Source organism: Lipotes vexillifer, unplaced genomic scaffold (genome assembly GCF_000442215.2).
Source record: "Lipotes vexillifer unplaced genomic scaffold, Lipotes_vexillifer_v1.1 scaffold142, whole genome shotgun sequence".
In the NCBI taxonomy this organism is placed as follows: domain Eukaryota; kingdom Metazoa; phylum Chordata; class Mammalia; order Artiodactyla; family Lipotidae; genus Lipotes; species Lipotes vexillifer.
The window spans coordinates 671,819-697,113 of NW_006795110.1; the positions used below are offsets into that span (position 1 = coordinate 671,819).

A 25,295-nucleotide genomic window follows, 5' to 3' on the forward strand; every position below is an offset into this window, starting at 1 on the left:
GTTCATATTTTCTATTCCTTCCTGGTTCAGTCTCGGAAGGTTGTGCATTTCTAAGAATTTGGCCATTTCTTCCAGGTTGTCCATTTTATTGGCATAGAGTTGATTGTAGTAATCTCTCATGATCCTTTATATTTCTGCAGTGTCAGTTGTTACTTCTCCTTTTTCATTTCTAATTCTATTAATTTGAGTCTTCTCCCTTCTTTATGATTTCTTTCCTTCTGCTAATTTTTTTTTTTTTATTATTCTTTCTCTAATTGCTTTAGGTGTAAGGTTTGGTTGTTCATTTTAGATGTTTCTTGTTTCTTAAGGTAGGATTGTATTGCTATAAATGTCCCTCTTAGAACTGCTTTTGCTGCATCCCATAGGTTTTGGGTCATCGTATTTTCATTGTCATTTGTTTCTAGGTATTTTTTTATTTCCTCTTTGATTTCTTCAGTGATCTCTTGGTTATTAAGTAGTGTATTGTTTAGCCTCCATGTGTTTGTATTTTTTAGAGTTTTTCCTGTAATTGATATGTAGTCTCATAGCGTTGTGGTTGGAAAAGATTCTTGATACGATTTCCATTTACTTAAATTTACCAAGGCTTGATTTGTAACCCAGGATATGATCTATCCTGGAAAATGTTCCATGAGCACTTGAGAAGAAAGTGTATTCTGTTGTTTTTGGATGGAATGTCCTATAAATATCAATTAAGTCCATCTTGTTTAATGTATCATTTAAAGCTTGTGTTTCCTTATTTATTTTCATTTTGGATGATCTGTCCATTGGTGAAAGTGGGGTGTTAAAGTCCCCTACTATGATTGTATTACTGTGAATTTCCCCTTCTATGGCTGTTAGTATTTGCCTTATGTATTGAGGTGCTCCTATGTTTGGTGCATAAATATTTACAATTATTATATCTGCTTCTTGTATTGATCCCTTGATCATTATGTAGTGTCCTTCTTTGTCTCTTGTAATAGTCTTCTTTTAAGTCTATTTTGTCTGATATGAGAATTGCTACTTCAGCTTTCTTTTGATTTCCATTTGAATGGAATGTCTTTTTCCATCCCCTCACTGTTAGTGTGTATGCGTCCCTAGGTCTGAAATGGATCTCTTGTAGACCGCATATATACGGGTCTTGTTTTTGTATCTATTCAGCCAGTCTATGTCTTTTGGTTGGAACATTTAATCCATTTACACTTAAGGTAATTATCGATATGTATGTTCCTATTAACATTTTCTTAATTGTTTTGGATTTGTTATTGTAGGTCTTTTCCTTCTCTTGTGTTTCTTGCCTAGAGAAGTTCCTTTAGCATTTGTTGTAAACCTGGTTTGGTGTTGCTGAATTCTCTTAGCTTTTGCTTGTCTGTAAAGGTTTTAATTTCTCCATCAAATCTGAATGAGATCCTTGCTGGGTAGAGTAATCTTGGTTGTAGGTTTTTCTCCTTCATCACTTTAAATATGTCCTGCCACTCCCTTCTGGCTTGGAGAGTTTCTGCTGAAAGATCAGCTGTTAACCCTATGGGGATTCCCTTGTATGCTATTTTTCACTTGCTGCTTTTAATATTTTTTCTTTGTATTTAATTTTTGATAGTTTGATTAATATGTGTCTTGGCATGTTTCTCCTTTGTTTTATCCTGTATGGGACTGTCTGTCCTTCCTGGACTTGACTAACTATTTCATTTCCCATATTAGGGAAGTTTTCAAGTATAATCTCTTCAAATATTTTCTCTATCCCTTTCTTTTTCTCTTCTTCTTCTGGGACCCCTATAATTTGAATGTTGGTGCATTTAATGTTGTTCCAGAGGTCTCTGAGACTGTCCTCAATTCTTTTCGTTTTTTTAAAATTCTGCTCTGCAGTAGTTATTTCCACTATTTTATCTTCCATGTCACTTATCCATTCTTCTGCCTCAGTTATTCTGCTATTGATCCCTTCTAGAGAATTTTTAATTTAATTTATTGTGTTGTTCATCCCTGTTTGCTCTTTAGTTCTTCTAGGTCCTTGTTAAACGTTTCTTGTATTTTCTCCATTCTGTTTCCAAGATTTTGGATCATCTTTACTCTCATTATTCTTAATTCTTTTTCAGGTAGGCTGCCTATTTCCTCTTCATTTGTTAGGTCTGGTGGGTTTTTATCTTGCTCCTTCATCTGCTGTGTGTTTTTCTGTCTTCTCATTTTGCTTATCTTACTGTGTTTGGGGTCTCCTTTTTGCAGGCTGCAGGTTCGTAGTTCACATTGTTTTTGGTGTCTGTCCTCAGTGGCTAAAGTTGGTTCAGTGGGTTGTGTAGGCTTCTTGATGGAGGGGACTAGTGCCTGTGTTCTGGTGGATGAGGCTGGATCTTGTCTTTCTGGTGGGCAGGTCCACGTCTGGTGGTGTGTTTTGGGGTGTCTGTGGCCTTATTATGATTTTAGGCTGCCTCTCTGCTCTTGGGTGGGGTTGTGATCCTGTCTTGCTAGTTGTTTGGCATAGGGTGTCCAGCACTGGAGCTTGCTGGTCTTTAGTAGAGCTGGTCTTGACATTGAGATAGAGATCTCTGGGAGATTTTCACCGTTTGATATTACATGGAGCTGGGAAGTCTCTTGTGGACCAATATCCTGAACTTGGCTCTCCCACCTCAGAGGCACAGCCCTGACGCCTGGCTTGGGCACCAAGAGCCTGTCAACCACACGGCTCAGAATAAAAGGGAGGAAAAAAAAAGAAAGAAAGAAGATGAAATTAAATTAAATTAAAAAGTTATTAAAATAAAAAATAATTATTAAAAAATATTTTAAGTAATAAAAGAAGAAAGAAAGAAAGAAGAGAGCAACCAAACCAAAAAACAAATCCACCAATGATAAGAAGACCTAAAACCTGTACTAAAAGAAACAAACAAAAATGGAGAGACAGAACCCTAGGACAAATGGTAAAAGCAAAGCTGTACAGGTAAAATCACACACAGAAGCATTCACATACACACTCACAAAAAGAGAAAAAGGGAAAAAATATATATATCGTTGCTCCCGAAGTCCACCTCCTCAATTTTGGGATGATTCCTTGTCTATTCAGGTATTCCACAGATGCAGGGTACATCAAGTTGATTGTGGAGATTTAATCCGCTGCTCTTCAGGCTGCTGGGAGAGATTTTCCTTTCTCTTCTTTGTATGCACAGCTCCTGGGGTTCTCCTTTGGATTTGGCCCTGCCGCTTTGTGTAGGTCGCCTGAGGGCATCTGTTCTTGGCTCAGACAGGACAGGGTTAAAGGAGCAGCTGCTTCGGGGGCTCTGGCTCACTCAGGCCGGGGAGAGGGAGGGGTACCGAATGCGGGGCGTGCCTGCGGTGGCAGAGGCTGGGGTGAAGTTGCACCAGGCTGAGGCGCGCCATGTTTTCTGCGGGGGAAGCTGTCCCTGGATCACGGGACCCTGGCAGTGGCGGGCTGCACAGACTCCCGGGAGGGGAGGTGTGGAGAGTGACCTGTGCTTGCACACTGGCTTCTTGGTGGCTGCAGTAGCAGCCTTAGCGTCTCATGCCCGTCTCTGGGGTCTGCGCTGATAGCCGCGGTTTGCGCCCGTCTCTGGAGCTCCTTTAAGCGGTGCTCTTAATCCCCTCTCCTTGCGCACCAGGAAACAAAGAGGCAAGAAGTCTCTTGCCTCTTCAGCAGCTCCAGACATTTTCCCGGACTCCCTCCCGGCTAGCTGTGGCTCACTAGCCCACTTCAGGCTGTGTTCACACAGCCAACCCCAGCCCTCTCCCTGGGATCTGACCTCCGAAGCCCGAGCCTCAGCTCCCAGACCCCGCCCGTCCCAGCGGGTGAGCACACAAGCCTCTCGGGCTGATGAGTGCTGGTCGGCACCGATCCCCTGTGCGGGAATCTCTCCGCTTTGCCCTCCGCAGCCCTGTTGCTGCGCTCTCCTCCGTGGCTCCGAAGCTTTCCGCCTCCGCCACCTGCAGTCTCTGCCCACGAAGGGGCTTCCTAGTGTGTGGAAACTTTCCCTCCTTCACAGCTCCCTCCCACTGGTGCGTGTTCCATCCATATTCTTTTGTCTTTTTTTTTTTTCTTTTGCCCTACCCAGGTATGTGAGGAGTTTCTTGCCTTTTGAGAGGTCTGAGGTTTTCCGCCAACGTTCAGTAGGTGTTCTGTAGGGGTTGTTCCACGTATAGATGTATTTCTGATGTATTTGTGGGGAGGAGGGTTATCTCCACGTCTTACTCTTCCGCCATCTTGAAGCTCCTCCTGTAGATGTATTCTATTTATTTATTTATTTATTTATTTATTTATTTATTTATTTATTTATTTTTGGCTGCGTTAGATTCTCCTCACTGCTTGTGGGCTTTCTCTTGTTTCGGCAAGCAGGGGCTACTCTTTGCGATGCACAGGCTTCTCATTGCTGTGGCTTTTCGTTGGGGAGCACGGGCTCTAGGCATGTGGGCTCAGTTGCTCCGTGGCATGTGGGATCTTCCCGGACCAGGGCTCGAACCCGTGTCCCCCGCATTGGCAGGTGCACTCTCAACCACTGTGCCACCAGGGAAGTCCCTGTAGATGTATTCTTGATGCATTTGTGGAGAGAGATGAACTCCACGTCCTCCTACTCCTCCGCCATCTTGGTTTTTCCCTATTACAAGATATTGAATATAGTTCCCTGTGCTATACAGTAGGTCCTTGTTGACATCTATTTTGTATATAGTAGTATGTATCTGTTAATCCCAAACTCTTAATTTCCCCCGCATGGTGCACTCTCAACCACTGTGCCACCAGGGAAGTCCCTGTAGATGTATTCTTGATGCATTTGTGGAGAGAGATGAACTCCACGTCCTCCTACTCCTCCGCCATCTTGGTTTTTCCCTATTACAAGATATTGAATATAGTTCCCTGTGCTATACAGTAGGTCCTTGTTGACATCTATTTTGTATATAGTAGTATGTATCTGTTAATCCCAAACTCTTAATTTATCCCCCCTTTCCCCTTTGGTAACCATAAGTTTGTTTTCTATGTCTATGAGTCTATTTCTGTTTTGTATCATATTACTTGATCTCTCAGCAGCACTCGATGCAGTTGGTCATTCCTTACTTCTTATAAAACCTTCCTTTTTGGCTTTCATGACACCACATTCTCTGGGTTTTCTCCTTCTGCTGCTCTGTCTCAATTTTCTTTGCTGATCTTCTTCTTCCACTCAGTTTCTAAGTATTTGAGGCTTCCCACAGCTCTGTCTTGATTCTCTCCGCTATCTACGTTCTCTCCCTATGTCAGCTCATTCAGTACCATGGCACCAAATATACCTATATGTTCATGGCTCCAAATTTATATCTCTTGCCCTGACTTCTCTCCTAAGCTCCAGCTTCACATAACCTGCTCTCTACTTGGTATTTACACTTGTGTAACTAATAAGGATCTCAAACTTCGTGTGTTTAAAACACAAATTGTTCCCTTCAGCTCAAACATCACCTCCTGACAAATGCCTTCCCTGACCACCTTATCCCAAATAGTTCTCCCCTATTACTTTCTATCATAACATCCTATTGTATTTCCTTAATAATCTAAAATCATCTCGCTTGTTTGCTTACCAGTGTGTTGTCTGTTCCCTCACACTAGAATGTAAGCTCCTTAAAGACAGGAACCTTGACTGTTTTGCTTACCATTATAGTGCCAGCTCCTAGACGAGTGCCTCTCATATAGTAGGTGCTCAGTTAATATTTGTTGACTAAATGTTCATTGAAAAGAAGATGTTGGAGATGCAGGATAGAGGGGGGATAAGGAAGTGAGTGCACACAGGTGGGATTGTGGACTTGATGTTACTAAGGTAGAGGACTTCCCCTCTGATGGCTTCTAATTCCTCTGAGAAGCAGGTGGCAACATCATCTGCTGGAGAGGTAGCAGGGAGGGGAGACTAGTGGAGGGTTTTGACTCTGAGGAAAGTGGATGTTTGAAGTTGTGATGAATAGGACAGCTGATTTTGGAATGAGAGAGATAGATTTTTTTTTTTTTAGTAGAGCCAAAGGCCCCTTTTCAGTAAGAGAACACCAGTTTGCATGACTGTGCGTGGTCTTCTCCAGCAGCCTGGGTGTGAGAACAGAGAATGTGGACAGTTGGATTGATCCAGGGGGGTTGTACCTCGTGGGTGGGAGGAAGGACAATGGAACTAAGGAAGTCGAGGATGTTTGCAAGAGAGTAGTCAAAATGATAGACCTGAACTAACTGGGGAAGAAGTTAAAAGAGAGGGAAGGGCTCTAATATAAAGGAAAAGTACACTGAGCTCCATGAGAGCAGGGATGATGTTTGTCATATTCAAAGCTATATCTCCAGTACTTAATACAGGGTCTGGTGTGTTAGATGCCTACTAAATATTGGATGAATTAATGTGTTAAGTTATTGGAGGTCTCAATGAACTTGAACAGTGTCATGGAGTAATTGAATGAGAGAGTTGGAAAGCTAGGAGGTTGTGGAAGACTAAAGTTAAGATTTCAGTGATATAGCAATTCTGGAGGATGACAAGGTTCATTTGTGACCTTGAGAGTGGGTGACTGGAGCAGGAGAGGAGACCATAAGAGGAGAGCAGGAAAGGAAGAAGAAGCCAGGGATTTGCAATGGGTCTTCCACAGGAAGGTCGAAGTGGCCCCAGATTTTGGCAAGTCTACGGGTGGAGAGGAAGACTGAATGAAGGGGAGTGACTGAGAGGTTCAGCAATCATGGTCTAGAAGGTACAATGGGGAGTAAGTAAGGGACCCACTCCACCTCCATATGCAGAAGTATTTGGGGAGGGAAGGAATCTCTGGGAAGAGGCCTATAGGAGAAGTGGAGTTCTTAGGGGAGAGTGAGATCTCAGTTAAGGAATGCATAGGGATGCTTTATGTTGGAGCTGTAGGGGTAATTATTAATCCCTAGAATTGAGGTTCCAGTGGGCACAGTTGAAAATGATGGGAGGGAGGGGGGCAGTGGAAGGTTGGGTAGGAGAGTGGAAGCTTAGAGCACAGTGAAATCAGTATTGAGAGAAAAAGGATGACCAAGGGAGTTCATATCCAGGGTCGTGACTCCCAGATAACAGGAACGTGTGGCCCATTGGTCCTGGTCCCCAGGGCTGCAGACTGAACTAGTCTCAGCAGTGGCCCCACTCGCCTGTAAGCTCCATGAGGGATGGGAATGGTGTCTGTGTCCGTCACTACTCTACCCTCAGCATCTAGCACCCTGCCAGGCAGGTAGAAGGAGCTTGTTACATTTTTGCTGACTGGATGAATAAAAGAAGTGGCTGGAGGAGCACGAAATGCCTGGCCCACTGCAGGTGCTTGATAGATGCTGGCGCCATTTTATTCCTGGTATCTTCTGATGCCTCTACTTATCCATTTGCATCTGTGACATGCCCTTGGAGAAGGTTTGTTAATGGGCATGAATGAGGCTTGTGAAACACCAAAGGCCAATTAAGGCTACTGGTATATATCCCGACATGGTGACTACAATTTGAGGAAGGTATGAACCTCATCAAACAAACTGTAATCTTTCTGAGGTAAGGAGTAGGAACCAGAAAATAAGAATTTGTAAGTGTTTAACCTGCGCTGTGCTTGGGAGAAAGACACCTGTAATGGACACAAAACTGTGTTGCCCAGATCCCCTTTCAAGGGCAGATATTGCCCCAGCTGCTCGGAGTGCTGTCAGCCGAGAACCGTCTTTAGCTGTCAGCTTCTTCGGAGATTACCTCTGCTGCAGAGAGCCACCTCACCCAGGGACTGACTGAAGCAGGGGTGTGAAAGCCTGCCTGCCTTTGGCCCATGCGGGACAACTCTGATGGGTCACGTTAGTGCCTGAGCTCTCTGTTGAGTCAGCTGAGGCTTTGTGGCACCTGCGTTGCTGCCTTTTTCCTTCTTCAGCCTAAGCTTACTTCCTTCCCTTCTCTCCCACAGATGTCAATCCCTCGGACATTTCCTAATAAACATCCCGTGCACCAAACTCCATTCCCGAGTCTGCTTCCCAGGGAACCCAACCCACAACAAGGCTCAAATGCCTTCAGGAGCCTGGCACATGATATAAATGAATGAAGCTGGTTGGGCTTCATATAACAGGGAGTGGTGGGGAACTAGGTAAAGTGGAGAGTTTGTGCCCCATCTACATTTTGAAAAATTAAAAACCAACATTGTGTACTCCTGGCAATGTATGAGAACTCAATTCAGTTTGCAGGCCTCCTGTTTAGGACCTGTGCTTTAAAGGTGTACTCTCTCTTTGGTTAATATACCGGCCCCTGGCTTTGACATGTCTTTTGTGAGTTTGGTCAGTGTGGGTCAATCCCTCAAAGCTACCCCAGCTCATGGTGGGGGGGCACAAGCAGGCCCAGACCCTGCCGGGGTCAACACCAGCCCCTGAACCACAGGGTCTCACCGAGGTACTGCTTGCTGTGAGGCCCACCTCGAGCCAGTCTCCTTCTCTGATCTTGGTCTTAAGTCTTGACACCTGCTATTGTCTGAGAGTAGCCCTGGCCCCTCTCCCTTCCCTTGTAAGCTTTCTAGGTTGTTTCAGGCTCTGTGGTGTCTTTTTGAAAGATCAGCCCAGTGGTGTCAGGGGACATGAGCTAGCACGGGGCCTGGGGAGACAAGGATACTGGCTGCAAGGGCCTCAGCCTTAGAGGCCTGAGCCAATTGGCACCAGAGAACAAAGCTCCTTTTGGGTGGGACTTGACCCTTGAATATAGCTGTCACCACCTGCATGGTGGGACCATACCCTTCTTGAGGGATGGAAGTGATCTGGGCCACATCTGGTCTGTGTTTTTTGCTCCCAGCCCTGACTCACTCTGGTCTTCCCTGCTGGGTGGCTTCATTGAGCCAGAGAACAAAGAGGGAGTGCATGCCCTGAGCACAGTTGCTATGGCAACCTCCTCTCCTTAGGAGCCTGGTGACCGGTGCCTACTTCACCAGAGCTGTGCCTGTCTGAGGCCCCTTGTTGCTTCTAGGAGCAGTTGAACTAGAATCCCTGAGACAAAGTCCTCAAAGACATATTCCCTGCCCCTATAACTTAGGTTCACAGCTCGGTGGGCCAGGTTTCTGCAAGACACTGTGTCCCGCGTATCTGTTTTGGGCTCTCAGGGGTTTGTGAGAATCAAAGCTCATGTTTGTGGGTCCCACACTTGTGTGGTCTGGAAAACATACTCACAAACTGGGCTTAGTGTCTGGATAAAGTCATCATTGCTACAATGAGAATCAGAGGGTGAAACAAAATGATTTTAACAGAAAAAGTTTATTTTAAGAAGACACAAACAGCTCTAGCTATATAAAGAATACAGTTCAATTGCTGGTAGCAAGCCAGTAAGGAATGCTTTTTCTTTTAAAGAAAAGAAAGAAAGACAAGAAAAACCCTTTGTAATATCACCCCACAGAGGGCTCCCTTCCATTTTGTGTTGGAATTCTAAAAAGACCGGGATGACAATCTCTCTTGCTGCTTCTTATTTTTATCCAGGGACACATTCTCATCACTTGAGGGAATTGCCTTATCTCTGCCTTCCAGTTTAGGATCTCGGTCTGCAAATTCCTGTCTCCCTTATTTTTCTTGAGTGCACCGTTGGCATTCAGTAAGTATTGAATGGTGCTAACATAACAGAAGTGCTAACATAACAGAAGTCCTTCTCCTGACTATGCAGAGTAGGCCTAGCCAATCCTCCTTCCTCATTTTGCTTTTGGCAAGTGTGGTACTTTTGCTGTTTTAGAGTCCAAGGTGCAAGCCTGGTTTCCTTCTTGAGGCTGGAAATCCTAAACAAAAGGCATAAAGAAACTGTTTCATGGATGCTTTCAAACAAGGAAATCCTAAAGTTACTTGTGTCTTGAGTTTTTAAAATCTAGATTTCAGTAAGTGGGTAAATCCCTGGGCTCAAATGACAGAAAGCAAACTAAAGGTCCCAAGAAGCAATGTTCTTAGATTTTAAAAAATCCTGCAGCCTGAGAGGTATGTCTAAGTGACAGAGTTCATATGGAATTAAAGTCCTAGCTCTTTGTATGTTGGCCTGTCCAGAATTGCCCCAGAGGAGTTTCTTCAAATGGCTTCCTGGGAGAAGCCAGCACAAGCCAGTGGAAAGAAGGTTTCAAGAGACAAGAAAAGGGAAATGCCTCAGGAGCCCCACCATCCCTCCTCCTTGACCAGCCCCATCAGACCTGGAACTGGACCAGAGAATTGATGACAGAACTGGATGGTGTGTGTGTGTGTGTGTGTGTGTGTGTGTGTGTGTGAGGTACACGAGTAAATGGGACCGTCATAGTCCAGGTGGAGAAACCACGCATACACACACAGGCACACACCTTGTCATTCACCCGTATCCCCTAATATTTATACGAGCAAATGTGAAAATGTGAAACTGAGCTTTACACCCCCAAGTAGCATGAAAGGTAGAGATGGGAGTGAGATGAGAGAGATGTGAAGAAGCTTTAAGGAACCCTCTTAGGGGTTCAGAAAACAGGAGGTGGTGGTGTGCTGAATGACCGCTGGCTGTGGTGCTGCATGGGGCATCCCAAGGAGCTGATCCCCAAGGCTGGGGGTCTAGGAGGCAGGGGGTTAAGGTGGAGAAAAACTGTGGGCACAAAACACCTTCCATACCTCACTGATTTCATTGCTGGGGCTGAGTCTAGAACAGGTCCAAATCACATTAAAATGGACACATGGACATTTTGGGTTTTAAAACCAGCCATTGGAACCAAGAGAGCTAGTGATTCCCCTAGGAAACAATAGACTGAACTGGAATTTCATGGCCTGGGCCACCAGACTTTCCAGAGATGGCCCTGAACACGTGATGGCAGTATAGGGCAGAGTGGGGCAGATGATCCAGGGCAGGGGTCCCTGACCACAGTTAGGGACAAACGAAATAAGAAACCTCAGAAATCCATTCTTTCCTCCCAGCTCACCCCACACTCGAGGAAGCAGAGGCACATTGGATAACCAGTACAGGAGATCTAAAGAAAAGAATGAGGGTTTCTACACCGAGATAGTTAGAGAGTGAGACAGAGAGACAGAGACAGATGAGAGAGTCCATCTATCGGAGAGTACTAGTTGGCAAATGCAGCCCCTTTCCACTCCTCTCTGCACAGGCCGGCCTGATAGCTCGGGAGATGGGAGGGCAGTGAGCCACATCACCCAGCACACAACTCAGTCATCATGTGGGTCACAGAAATGCCCGTCCCAGGGGTCAGCAAACTATGACAAGCAGGCAAAATCCAATCTGCAGCTTCGTATGGCCCAAGAGCTAAGAATAGTATTTACAGTTTTGAAGTGTTGTCAAGCAAGCAAGCAAGCAAACGAACAGTAACAAAGAAGAAGACCATGCTACAGAGACCATCTGTGGCCCACAAAGCCTAAAAGAGTTACTATCTGGTCCTTTATAGAAAAAATTTGTCAAACCTTGGTCTAGATGATGAGGAAAATCCCACCAATCTCTGAGCGTTCCTGTAAAGGGAAACCAGAGGAGGTCCAGGAGGACTGGAACAATGGGATAATTGGAACTACCACTCCATCTGACGAGCACTGACTGCAACTCTACTAAACCAGACTAATGAGGTACACAGGAGCTATGGAAGGAAGCCTGAGAATAGCTAAAGAGAGAGTCATACTAAGGAGCATTAGGCAAAGAATGTTCTGGAAATGAAACTGCATGCAGAGCTCAGTACTGATTAGGAAATTTGGTTATTGTTTGATAAGATTGAGATAGAGTTTGAGCCCAGGGATTGTTAAAATATCAAGAAGTTTCTAGAATACAACTAAGTATCTCATGAACACCTAACAGTCTGAAACTATCTTGTAAAGTTTAAGAAGGGGAGGATAAAGTAGATTCTAGGAAAGCCTACATTGGTTTGCCCTACTTTAAATAAATGCCACTTACAAAAGTTCACACTGAAAACAAAACAAAGTAGAGGCATTAGGGGACATTGACAAGAGGATTTTTCATTTTTCAAAAGATGTCACCAGAAGACTCCCTTCCATAGGAAGCTTCTCTACTAAAAAAATGAAATTTAATCTATAAAAATTCATTTTTCAAATAACTTTTAGGGAAAGCATCCACTGTATAGAGTAGGGCACATACATTGAAATTGGAGGGAAATGAAAGTTTCTAAACTGAAAATCAGATTTGTCTTTGGATTCATCAGCTAAAGAACTCGAACATTTTCCTTAAAGCATATATATTGCTCGCTGAAATACCTGGGAAATTCATGTGTCATAAAAGTAGAAGCCAGCTGTGGCTCTTCCATAAATGCAGTGCTTTGGATGAAAAAACACTGGGCCCAGAGGCAGGAGAACTGGGATTGAGGCTGGGCCCTGCCACTGCGTGACCTTGTGTAAGTTTTTTTTTTTTTTTTTTTGTGGTATGCGGGCCTCTCACTGTTGTGGCCTTTCCCGCTGCGGAGCACAGGCTCCGGACGCTCAGGCTCAGCGGCCATGGCTCACGGGCCCAGCTGCTCCACTGCATGTGGGATCTTCCCGGACCGGGGCACGAACCCGCGTCCCCTGCATCGGCAGGCAGACTCCCAACCACTGCGCCACCAGGGAAGCCCTTGTGTAAGTTTTTTGACTTTCTGGGCCTCAGTTTCCTCCTCTGTAAAAGGAGAGGTTGGTCTCTTTCAGCTCTAACATTCCATGACTACAGATAAATATAGAAATAAGATCAGTACAGCAATCTAGAAATAAGAAATAGTCCCCAAAGTAAGCTCTGGAGTCAGTAGAAAAAAGTAGCAATGAAGTATAATAAAAAGAATAAAATTTTAACTACTAGCCAGAGTAAATATATCTCATTTAAAAATTAATGAAACGATTTGTAATTTACAATTGATTCAGGAGAGGTAAGAACATACATGTTGCTGTTTCTTCGCCATCACACATATGGAGGAGGAGATGAGTGTCAGGTGACTTGTACAATGAGCAAGATGCTGCGTTTGCATGCAGAACATTTTATAAAATTGAACATTAAAAAGAGCTCAACACCACATAAGGAATACATTTCCATAAAGCTTGGAATTAAAGAGAGAGGAGTTAACTGGTTGTTCCAGTTCAGATTTTGTTTACAGATTTGTTGATATCAAATTCCACAAATATGCAAAATCTTAAAATCAAATCTATTTCTGCCAGAGCCCTCCTAGAGAACAGCCACCACAGGAAAGACAGACATTTAAGGGTTGGCAATACCAAATGAATGTAACACATTTTCCTCTTTCCTATTTGTGAATTACAAAATTGTTTTTAAACCAAAAACGGGCCAGATGTGCTGGCTAAGTCAAATCAAAGGTTTTGCAGGTTGAGCAAGTAGTTGATTCTGATAATTTCTTAACAGCAAATAAAAATGTATCCGAGCAACATGACAATATAAATCACATGGCCAGAGACTGATCACATAATGTAACTACAGTAGAAAAGATGGGAAAGGCTGGAATCGTTTGGAGAGTCATGGCTACAGTGACTCAGGGGCTTGAAGAAGTAACGTCACTGGAACACACACACACACACACACACACACACACACACACACTATAGGGATGCTGCTGCTGGTCCTGGGACCACGCTTTGAGAACCACTGGCCTAGATTTTGGGCTTTACTGAGCAAAAGTAGATACTTATTTCACATAACCCATTACTTATGCAAATTTCTTGTTAAACTTATTAAAAGTGCTTAAATGTGTGCCTATAACCATTTCCTACTGTATTCCTCTACAAATATTTCAGAGTATTCAAAAATTTGTTTATTTCATATCCTTGTTAAAAGCCTTATCATTTTTGCTGCCCTTTGACAAATGTAGCTCTTTTGTACCTCTTTCCCACTCATCCGTTTAAATCCCAAATAGTTTAGTCAAGTATAGCTGAAATACAGGCAAAGGCTTTGGAGGGACTGGGTGCTCTGGAATAGATCTGGTCTCATTCTCACACCAAGGGGAAGTAGTAGCACGAAACACAGATAAGCGTTGGGGGGCAGCCGAGGCTGCCTGCAGTAAATTTCGCCTTGAGGAAGTTTAATAATCTGGTACCAGAGATACCAGACAGCTGACATTGATCTGACACTGATTGGACAGTTTCACCTTTCGTAAACAGGACATATTTTCACAAACTCTTTAAATCCTTGTGTTCTTTACTCAAATAATAAGTAGTATTAATTCCATTTGTGTAAAAATGTTAAGGTATAATAATTATCTGGGCCTTCTCAGTGGCTTTATTAGCCATTTCTGAGAGTCCCTTGGCAGTAACCATACTGAACAGCACTGGGAATCAGAAGAATTTAATCGACCATCAGCAATTTACTTAGTTCCAGAAGATTAAGGTTTTTTCTATATTCGGGAGTTAGTCATCAGGGAATTTGACCTTTCCATGGTGAAAAATACACTTCTGCAACTGACTGATGCCTAAAATTCTACAAGTAGAATGTCATTCCTTTGGCTTAAGGCTTTTTCCCTGTTAAAATGCAAGTGACCCTCCAAAGAGGTATCATTAAGCCTTATAATCTCAAAGTAAAGGAAGTTATCCCTTTCCTGAGAGCATGCTTTCCTTAGCAAGGAGGAGGACAAACGAGGACACACTCAGAGTTGGTGCCAAGAAGCAAGGTCGGGGGGAATGGAGACAGAGGAGACGGAGGATCCCAATGACAGACCTCCAACTCATTCACTATTTTGCTGAAGGGCTGTCCCTGTCAGCATCCCTATTGAAATGGGTGCTAACTTGCCACTTGGAGTAGGTTACTTAGAAATCGGCCATGTTTTCTGATAATATTGAAGAGTCTTTGATGTGTAGGCATACAAAGGTTTAGAGCAATGGAAAAATAGATGGCAATAAAACATTTGGTGTGACAACAGATAGGGAGTTAACCCCCAAATCGGAAGAACCATACATGTCCATAGAAAGAAGATAAACCAATATTACTTTATAGAGTGCAAATCGCAAGGCCGGGACGAGGGTAAGGCACTAACATGGCCCTGAGAGTGGGTGCCTCCTTAAATTTTGCACCCCAGGCACCTCACTCACCCCACTCTAGTCCTGGCACTGGCAAATCATATTAAAGTGAAGCCTGGCCATTGTGTTACAGACTTGATGATAATGGAAGGTTCTCTGGAGGAACAGAGCACTGACTGTGAACTTGTTTTTTTAATAAGTAGTTTGTTGATGAGGAAGAGAGCAGGTGGCGTGGACACATCTGCTCAGACTGATGGGTCCAGCGGGATCACAATCTGACCCACATTGTCGGAGAGTTAAAATGGGTGTCCGGTGACGTGCTTGTTGTGAGAGCCTTGCAGACTCTCCTCTGTCTCTGCACATTCAAGGTAATGATTCCAGATCAACTGGTCGATCTGTGGTCAGTAAGCTAATGCAAGCTATTTTGCTGCCTGCGGTCTTGCGTCCTTAAAGGGTGAGCTGTCGGCTAGGGATGCAGTTCAAAGAAATAGGGACTGAGGGGCAATTTGGGGCCATGTGGGAGGCCCAGGTGAGAGACTGAGACAGGCAAAGGACAGGAGACAGCTGCGAAGCTTCCTGTTGTGCTGAGAACGACTTGCTCCCTACCCTCAACGTTTGAACCACAAATACATAATAAACACCCACCAAGGGCAAAGTGCTCTTAGCTACCTGGGGACGACTGCATCTACTCCTGCCTAGGCAGAAGTCAGTCCAGTAGAGCCACCTGCTGCTATTGGTTAGAATCAGAGGAAACAAAGGGACAGAAACAACTTGAATTGGAACCTGACTTCCTGGGGCCAACTTCATTTCACCTGTATCCCTTCTGTATTCCACCTTCAAAAATTGTTATCACTCTTCACACTAGTAATAGCGCCAACAGTCGCTTCTCTGAAAGGCCTCCTGAAAGGGGCTTTCAGCCTCTCTTCTCCAGCCTTGGCAGAGTAGGTGCACGAGGCAGCAGACACTGTGGCTTGTGCCTGGGTGGAAGACAGAGTTGTTGCTATGATACCCAAGGGGAGGCGAGATGTTGAGTGTGAGGACTAGGAGAGTTGTCCGGTATTATGTTAATCAGAGATTGGTAGAAATTCTACAGTTTGGTTGGTTGTTTGGGACTAGGTCCACCTGTTGCAAAATAGTAAATGAATATTACCAGTCCTCAGTGTTACCTCTGACCACATCATCTCTGCCCTGAATCCTCTTATGCTAATGGCAACACCACTGGGCATTAGAGGGCCATAGTGAAGATGTAGAAGACCTTCTAAAAAATTCCAGGCATACGGTAATTGAAAAATGTCAAGGTGTCTGGATATTCAGCTTTAGAATCTTTCTGGAAAACCACCAGAGGTGGCAAGGTGAGGGGAGAGGCAAAACCCACTAGAAGTACCAAACAAGAAGCTTCCAGAAAAGTTAGCGGAAGTAACAAGTCCTATACTGTGTGAGTCTCATACTCTGCTTTAGAGCTCATAATGGTTCTGGAGTAGAGGGCCCCGGCAGCCTTTCACTTTTGTTAGGCAAAAGCACAAACACTCCTTCATTTCCCCACAGAGGAAAATGTTTCCATCCTTTGGGATTCTGAGTCCGGGGCAGACAAGTGTGTGGCATTCATATATAAATTAAGGCCAGGAATGAATCTTATTTTATTTCAGGCAAAACCTCTGAAATTTGGTCAGGATCCTTGAACTAAATAGTTGGTTCACTTTCAAAAGCAACTGGGCTTTCAAGAACTGTCTATTATTTGAGGTGGCTTCTGTCTAAATCAGGGGGAGGTGCTGGGCCTGGCCTGTACTCAGAAGTCTAGAATTCAGAACTGTACCAACCAAGGGCCCAGGCCTAGGGCTTCTATGTGAGAGGCCCAAGTGCCCTCAGCGCTCAGTGTGGTTTTCCAGCTGCTCTTCCGCTGTGTGGGCAGTTGGGCTAAAGAGCTTGCTTCTTATTGAGACCTGCCAAAATCAAGATCTGCTTGTCTCTGGGAGCAGTTTCCACATCCTCCAAGAGGTTGACCAATGAATCTGTTGGGTGGGGGCTGAAGGAGGAAGAGGTCAGGGGACTCTCTTTGTGAAGCAGGCTACAATTTCATTTGACTTTCCTTTTTCCCTCTTGGGAATGGTGGACAATTAATCCTCCATTATTAGTCAGCCAGTTTTCTTTGTTCAGTGCTATTTCTCCCCCCAACCTCCCAGAAACCAGACATATGAAAATCAAATGAATCACGGCTCTTGCTTTGCTTAGAAAATTGAACTGACAAGGAAAGTTAGTGTCTATAAGCTTTGGCAGCGGGTGGGGAGAAGGGGTCACAATGACTGTCCTGGGACTCTGTCAGCATCCAGTATCCCATTTACCCCAGTCCTTATATTCTCCCCCAGAAGGTTAATTGAAAATTGGTCAAACAGCAGAAAGTAAATGGCAAAAAGTAGCCCTTCTTTTGGGTTATGGGCCATAGCAACTGCAAGGCTGCCTTTCAGATTTTGGATCTATCCTTTTAGTCTATATGTTCTCGGTTTGGAAACAGAGGAAGATTTCCTTTAAACAAAACCAAACCAACCACAAACCACAATCTGAAGTGAATGGTGGTGGGCAAGTTACACTTACTTTCTCTCCTCCTTGAGACTTTGAGGATGCTGTTCCTTCAGCTAAAGACTTCCTGTAATGAATACTATAAGCAAATGAAGCGAGAGTTCTTCGAATGCAGCATGAGCTGGGCACAGACACTAGCTACCGTTTTTGGCAGACATTTGAAGGATCTCAAGGCGCACATGTGAGTTACCTTGGATATATCTGAGTGAACAAGGGCTGCCTTGTTTGTTGGCCAAGCTTGGTTCATCCAAAGCAACCCAGTCCTGACCTTTTCTAGCAAAGCGGGGTGGGGAGGGGGGAGGGGGGGTCTATATGTTTACTAAAACTCATCACCCTGATCTCCGTGTAGACAATCAAACTGAAAAAGGTGTGAAGTTCAGGACAGAGTCACATTCATATTTTGCACGACAAAAGCCATCCAATCAACCTCATGCCGAAACAAGTGCACACCTGCAAACCTCTTGTGGCGGAGAATTATACTGAGGCTGAAGAGGCATCAGGGTCCTTCTGTTTCTCCATGCAGGGCCATCAGGGCCTTGCTGGGAAAGTGAATAATCAGCAATGGCACCCTATGTCCCCTGGATTTGGCAGCCCCCAATCTGCTCTCTCACTTTGCCCCTCAGTGATAGGAGCCAGGGATGGAGCAGCCTGGTCATTGATTTAAAAGATGGCATATGTGCCCTTGCATCTGAGAATTTCTTCTGAGTGCATACTACTTGGGGGAAATAAGGAGAAAATCGGTAGTTAGTAATGGCAAGATTGTAAGTATGAGAACATAAAATGTCTGAAGATGATTAAAGTGCCTGATGATTTTAGTTCTGGATGTGGCCTCTCTCCTGTTGTCCAGAGTGTGAGTTAATGTAAAAGAAATGCAGGCTCTTTTGTTATTTCCATGGTTCCTTTTTAAAACCTTTTTTCTCTTCCCCCTTTTCTACTCAAGCTTAGTAACTCAACCTTGCTTGCTGAACCCAGGGCTTAGCTACTGGGGTTATCAGGGGGTTCGTAGTCTTTTGAAAATTGTGCAATAATTCGCCGAGCCAATGGGTTAGTGGTCTTCAGCAGTTCTGCTGCTGAGGGGCGGGACCTTGGAGTTGCCTTGCTTCCCTTCTTCTGTAGCAAGGCCTTGAAATCATCATTTCTGCCAGCATCTAGGCTGGCACTGCCGCTTGACCCTGCAGAGGCAGCCAACTCACTGATAGGAGACTCAGCCGTGTTCCTTATTGGTGAGTGGGAGGTTGGTCTGCTGCCACCAGCAAAGGCCTCACCAGACTCCTTCCAGCCAAGCAGCTTTCTTTTGGACCTAAATGAGAGAAAGTTTGCTTTGAGTGAATTCATGCGGCAGACATTTCCTAATGCTTCATATAACTTCACGAATGCCAGTGACACAATCTGGGAACTTCTATGCAACAGTCTTGTGAGCAGTTGTACTTACTAGCTTTCTCTCTCTCCACTAAGTCCTCAGAGTCCCTTGTCTGGCCCCCTGTCCCTACATTCCTTTCAATGCCCACAGCTAGAGTCACTTGGCCTATGCCTGCAGGCTCAGTCCTGCCCAGGTTCTGGTACCAAGGAAGAATTTAAGGAGTCAAAGGCTAGTAGCTCAATGACTCTGAATCAAGACAGCCATAAGCTGATCCTGATCTGAACTGGTGCTCCAACTCCAATAACTGGACTCTTTCCCGTTTCCTCATCATGGAGTCTGTGCTTTGTGCTTCTGTCCAATAACTGGGTCCCCGTCTGGTCCCCCTTTGCCTAAGCTCCTGCTTTGATGCTCAGCCTGGTGCCCCACTTCACTTCTTGATGAGATTTTTTGGTACACCAACTCCAATAACTGGCCTCTTTCCCGTTTCCTCATCATGGAGTCTGTGCTTTGTGCTTCTGTCCAATAACTGGGTCCCCGTCTGGTCCCCCTTTGCCTAAGCTCCTGCTTTGATGCTCAGCCTGGTGCCCCACTTCACTTCTTGATGAGATTTTTTGGTACAAGGAATTCTGTGAAGGGTTAAATGTCTCTGACTCAAGGCAGAGCTGTGAGAAAGCAGATGGAGCCACAATAGGCCCTGGGGTTGCTAGGAGATGAGGGGCCTCTCACTCTGCACCTGGTCTTCCCTTCCCCACCCACGTCTCTTCCATTTCACCCAAAGATGTCAGTGAATTGGAGGTGGTGAGGCCCTGGACTGGGTTTACTACATGGGTATCTGAACTTAGTCTCCAGTTTCCATTCTAAGCATTCTGCTTAGAGGTAGCAGTTTTTCTTCTGGTATAAGAAGGAAAGGCAATTATAATAGGAATTTAGGAAATTGGTCCAGACCTGTGGATCACAGTAAATAAATCTTCAGTTGTTCGTGAAGCCACAAACACATCATCATCATCTTCCGCAATCCATTCGGCTGTTTTATCACTGATTACACTTTTTTCTTCGGTTCTTGGTTCCATCGAGCTCCCTAGGCATAAGAACCAGAAGGAATGACTTTGACCACAATTGTAAGGACAAAGCACACTCTCATATGTATTTCATGTGATGTTCAAAGCAGCTCCGGGAGGGCAGCAGGGCAGAGACTTGCTCTCTCCATTTTGCAGAGGAACAGAATGTTCCTAAGGTTAGTGATTTGGCCAACAAAACGTGGAGGGGAGTGATGAAGATCAGCCTGAGTCCCTGTTCTCTCGTGCCTTTTCCATTACAGCAGGTTGCCTGAGCATTCTCTCGTTTTAAATGCATCATTTGTAAAGCTCAAGGACCTGAGAGCAATCTAAAGCAATGACTCAACCAGTGGGTGGGAGTGGGACCTATCTGAATCTCAGAGGGAGCCTGTGGAGTTTGAGGAAGCAGATTCTAAAATTACCTGTGGCTTTGATTTGTTTGCTTGTTTTAGTTGCAATGATTTAACTTACGTTGAAAGTCCAAATCAGCTTAAGGAAGGCCATAAGATTTTGATGTTTGGTGTTAAGGGTTTCAAAAAGGATGAGAAACATGGATGAACCTAGAGGACATTGTGCTAAGTGAAATAAGCCAGTCAGCAAAAGACAAATACTGTATGATTCCACTTATATGAGGTCCCTAGAGGAGTCAAATTCATAGAGACAGAAAGTAGAAGAGTGGTTGCCAGGGGCTGGGGGGATAGGGTGATGGGGAGTTATTGTTGACTGGGTACAGACTTCAGTTTTGCAAGATGAAGAGAGTTCTGGAGATGGATGGTAGTGATAGTTGCACAACATTGTGAATGTGCTTAACACCTACTGAACTGTACACTTAAAAATGGTTAAGATGGTAAATTTTACGTTATATGTATTTTACCACAATTAAAACAAAGAGAGACAAGAAAAACCCCCAAAAGGATGAGAAACATTTTCTAGCCTGGTCTTAAGGTTCCAGGAAGAGCAAGGCTCAAACCATCCAAGAAAATGAGCCCCCTTTCCTCTAGAAGACACTAAGAGAAGCTGCTGCTGGTAACATATTCCACTGCTTGAAGCCTTCCAGCCTGCCATGGCGCTTGAACTCAAGGCTGGGAGGGTACTGACTCCCGCGCATGAAACTAAATTCAGTGTGGCTGGTGAAAAGTGCCGTACGGTGACGTGGAAAGACAGTGCCTAGGGCAGGAGATGCCTGCCTGACGAGGAAGATAAGCTCCTAAGGTCCTAGGGTGCTAAGACCTAGTTTGATTTCACTGCCTCAGCACTGGCGGTTTCAGAGTAGTCTGGCCCAGACTGGGCCTTGGAGATCCACCCCTGGGTTGGTCCCGATCCCAAGGTCAGTGAGACGGATTTAGAGTAACTCAAACCCTCAAGAGGTGTACCCTACTGATTTGGTCGCCCTGGGATCAGGATCATTATCTGGGGGCATTTGCTTCTGCCTCTGGCACTCTGTCCTCACCCTCACCTCTCCTGGAATTGAAAGGAAAAGCCAGCAGACACTTTACTAACCCAGAGGGCTTGCCTCCCTTTCACTGTCAGCCTGTGGCGTGGAGGTTGTCCTTGTACCAGCCGATGGCAGGTGGTCGCTAGTTGGGAGACACTTGGCATCTTCCTCCAGGGTGATGATGGGGCTGAGAGGCAGCCTTGGTTCAGCCGTGTAGGCCTCCATTTGAGTTGTAGGTGAGGTGAGAGGCAGGTATAGCACGCTGGGCTTTTTTGGTACAGGAGGTGGAATCTTGCCTTTCTTTTTCTCAGCTTCTTCTTGGCTCTGGAGGCTAATTCTTTCAGGTAGGGCTCTCCCCTTGGGGCCCTCATACTCCGTACTTCCCTGGGGAGGTTGCTGTGTTCCTGAGAAGAAAGCACCAGAGGAACTGGAAAAAGGCGTGAAAACAAGAGATGAGGGTGCTGTTGACTCCCCCAGGGTTCTGCCCTCAGGGAAGCTGGAGGACTTTGGTTTCCGCACCACGGTGTATATATCTTGAGGGAGTGGCCTCATATGTTGAATTGAGGTCTTGGGGGTCATAGCCAAGGTAGGCGAAGTTAGTGGGTACTCCTCGGGGACAGACGGTGGCTTGTGGACCAAGCTTGGAGGCCTTCGGGCCAGTGGGGGCTTCTCGGCTATGGGAGGTTTTGCCTTTCTCTCTGGCAAGGTGAAGACTTCAGCTCCTGACTCCTCAGCATAGTCAGGGCTCTCAATATCATCTTCCGGTTCAGACTTGCTGACTGACCTCAGGCGAACAGAACGTAAGTCAGACTGAGTAACCATGGGCATGATTGGCTGGTTGGGGCTAGTTTTCTGGGTCAGCTTGGCCCCAAAATTTGTATCCGAGTGATGCCGGCTCACCTTGGTTTTGCTTCGGATGGAGATACTCATCCCAGACAGGTCCAGGTTGGTTGAAGAGGTCAATGGTAGGTCAAACGGTAGCCGTGACTTGGACATTTTCTCCACTGGTGATGTTGGGGGCAGTGATGACTTCCTCTCAGGTACCACTGGACGCACCCGGACACTGCCACTTGGAGGGGGAAAGTGGCCCAGGGTCAAGGACATGGAGACAGTGGGTGTTGGTGTCTCTGACTGGCTGGAGTATCCACTGGAGGGTGACATCAGCCCAGTGGGCCTTCCTGGGGAGGATACCTCCCTGGCCTCCACCTCGATGGAAAGCTGGGAAGGCGTTGTGGCTCTGGAGGTGGAAGGGGAGGCAAGAGACTCTGAGCTGCCCTGAACTTGGGTGCACTCAATGACTGTGGTACCAGTGGCAGTGCTGGAGCTGGACAAGGATTGGTAGGTGTCACCAGACTTCCAGTCAGTAAGATACCAGTGGTGGGGGAATTGTGTACCTTCTGGGTCTTTGAAGGTTGGCACAGCTGGGTGACCCTGAGTACCTGGGTGGGATGAGTGATGTCCTTGGTGTTCCAAGGAGAGGCAAAGGCTCCTGGGCCTCTGGTCCTTGGGTAGCGCTGACCCACCGTCTGGCAAGAGGACTGGTTCATCTTTGACCAGCGAGACACTGCGAGTCGGAGGGGAAGGCTTCTTCTTGGCCTTCTTGAGTGAGATGCTCTTGGACCTCTGCCTTCTTTGCTGGGCCTCCTGTTGGGCGCTAAGGGAGGCAATGTTGTCGGCACTGTTACTGCCCTCAGAACTTGTACTGGCATAAGGCAGGGCACAGGCTTCACTGGCCTTCTGCTCCTCGTCATAGTCCACATCCGTGGTGCCTGTGTCTGTGGGTACAGACAGTGACCGCTCCCGGAACCTGCTGGCCCCACCTGGGCCTGTCTCCAGCCTTGAGGTATCACCAGTCAGGAGGGCAATCTTGGAGGGTCGTTCTGATACATGCCTTCGTTGAGTAGAATGCTCAGAGTAGCCAGCAGACCCACTGCATCCTGCTGGGGTATCACGAGTGACAAAGAAGGTAGCAGCCTCCTTAGGAACCAGAGGTGGCAATGTGTGCAGAGAGATCCAAGAATTCCCAGAGGAAGGACTTTTTCCATTTTCATTGTCTTGACTGCTCTGAGCAGTGGCACTTGGAGTCACATAGGTAAAAGCATCTCCCTTCCAGGAAGGGGAGAACGTTGATTCTGTTGGTCCATTGCAAGAACTGGGGACGCTGTACACCATCCCCATGCTCTCCATGCCAGGGACTTTTGTGCCACCACGTGCCTGGAGAGGTTCTTCCGGATCACTAGAAGGATTTCTCAATACTGGCGAGGTGAGATTTGGTAACTGAGCTTTCTGACTGATGGCAACTCTTCCATGAACACCTCCTGGAACTGAATGGCTGGGCTTGATGTCTGAGGTGGTAGAGCGGGCCACACTGCCTGTGGGGCTGTTGCTGTGACCTGGGGGGAGGTAAACACAGAATGTTAGTGGTGCAGCCAGGGATCCCCCAGCAGCCACTGTCACTAAAGAGACAGGAGCACCAAAGTTTTGCCAAGAAGCATTTGCCAACAGCTTGGTCAGAATTCCTTGGTTCTTCCTTTCCATAGATGAGGATACTGGGGACATTGGGTCCTTGCCCATCACCACACAGTGAGTCACAGGGTGCCCTTGAATTGTCCAGATGGCTTCCAAAGACTTTCCAGCTTTGAATATGCCGTTCAGAGCTGAAGTGGCATGTGGGACTACCATGGGTTTTTTCCAGGCTTTCACCTCAGGCTCATGAAATGACCACAGACCTCAGCGTTCGCCTCCTCTGAGATGAGAGCAGAGGATTTCGAACTGGTAAAGGACAGCAGTGTGAACTTCAGCTCCAGCAGTGCATTGGGAGTATGCCACAGCTGGAAAGTTCAGAGTCTGGTTGCATTTTTGACACCTGTCACTTTTTAACTTGGCAATAGGAAAAAGTGAGAATAACCTACAGATGTGAGGAAACCATTCAGATGTTGAAAATCCCCAAAGATTTTCTCATATACACAATTATTATATCATGATGATGTTATATGATGATGATGATGATGATGACAACGATGACGACTACTCTTATGATAATTTATAATAACAGCCACCATTTGCTGAACACATACTACGTACCAGGCACATGGTAGGGAAATTACATACAATAACTCTGATCCTCAGGAACATTCCACTGGGTTGGAATCATCATCCCCAATTTACAGATGAAGAAGCTGAGGCTCAGAGAGGTTAGGGAACTTGGCTAAGGCCTCACAGTTAGTAAGTGGAGAGGCCAGAATTTGTATCCATATCTCTCTGGTCTGTGCTCTTTGGATGACCTTCATTTAATGGCAGTAATGGTTTTGTGAAGATGGCACTTTTAGCGATGATTCCCCCTCTTAGGCATCTATCTGCCTAAATTCGAGATACATAGGTATATTCCACTTATAATGGGAAATATATACATAATGGATTTATTAGCCTGGGAGACCTGCTCTCCATATTTGGTTGCTGCCCTTGACAAAAGGTCCTTGGTTATCCTTAATTACTATATTGGCTTTTTCAGGACATCCAAAGTCCCTCCTCCCCCCCAGTCATTCCTGTTCCCTGTCACAGCAATACCACTTGGGTTGCAGAAATGGTGAGAGTGAGCAAGGGGAAGGGTTTGGGGGATCAGCTATGGTGGGGTCACCTTGGTCTCGCTGGGAATAGTTAGAGAATCCAATAATGGTCCGCCTCCGCCTCAGGGTGGACTTGGGGTTCACGGCTGTCTCTGTGTTAAACAACGAGTGTCGCAAACTTGCATGTTTATCAAACTGCTGCCCTGTAGCCAAAATAAAGACACTTGGGTGCATCCTGATTTCTGTTTACAGTATGGCAGAAACTGGCCTGAGGTTGAGAGAAGGGATGATGGCAGTAGCGATGAGCATGAATAGCACCCAGGCAGGCGACCCTTCGTCCCCATCCCTCCCAACTTGGCCCTGGGCACCCGCAGCTCCAAAGCACGCATGCTGGCTTTCAGAGGTCCACCCGGGGTCACCTGTGAGTCTTAGGTGGCCGAGAGCCATGGTTTTCAACCCTGGCTAC

General features: G+C 45.8%; 1 protein-coding gene across 1 annotated transcript in view; it reads right to left on the reverse strand.

Moving 5' to 3' along the window:
* Positions 1-18,388: 18,388 nt before the first annotated feature.
* Positions 18,389-25,295, reverse strand: part of NHSL2 (NHS like 2) — a 277,932-nt gene continuing 271,025 nt past the window's right edge. Inside the window, exons 5-8 of the mRNA XM_007467467.1 lie at positions 24,901-25,032; positions 21,329-23,656; positions 19,719-19,851; positions 18,389-18,713 (exon numbers count right to left, since the gene is read on the reverse strand). Coding sequence (XP_007467529.1) covers positions 18,389-18,713; positions 19,719-19,851; positions 21,329-23,656; positions 24,901-25,032 — 2,918 coding nt within the window. The remainder of the gene's footprint in view (positions 18,714-19,718; positions 19,852-21,328; positions 23,657-24,900; positions 25,033-25,295) is intronic.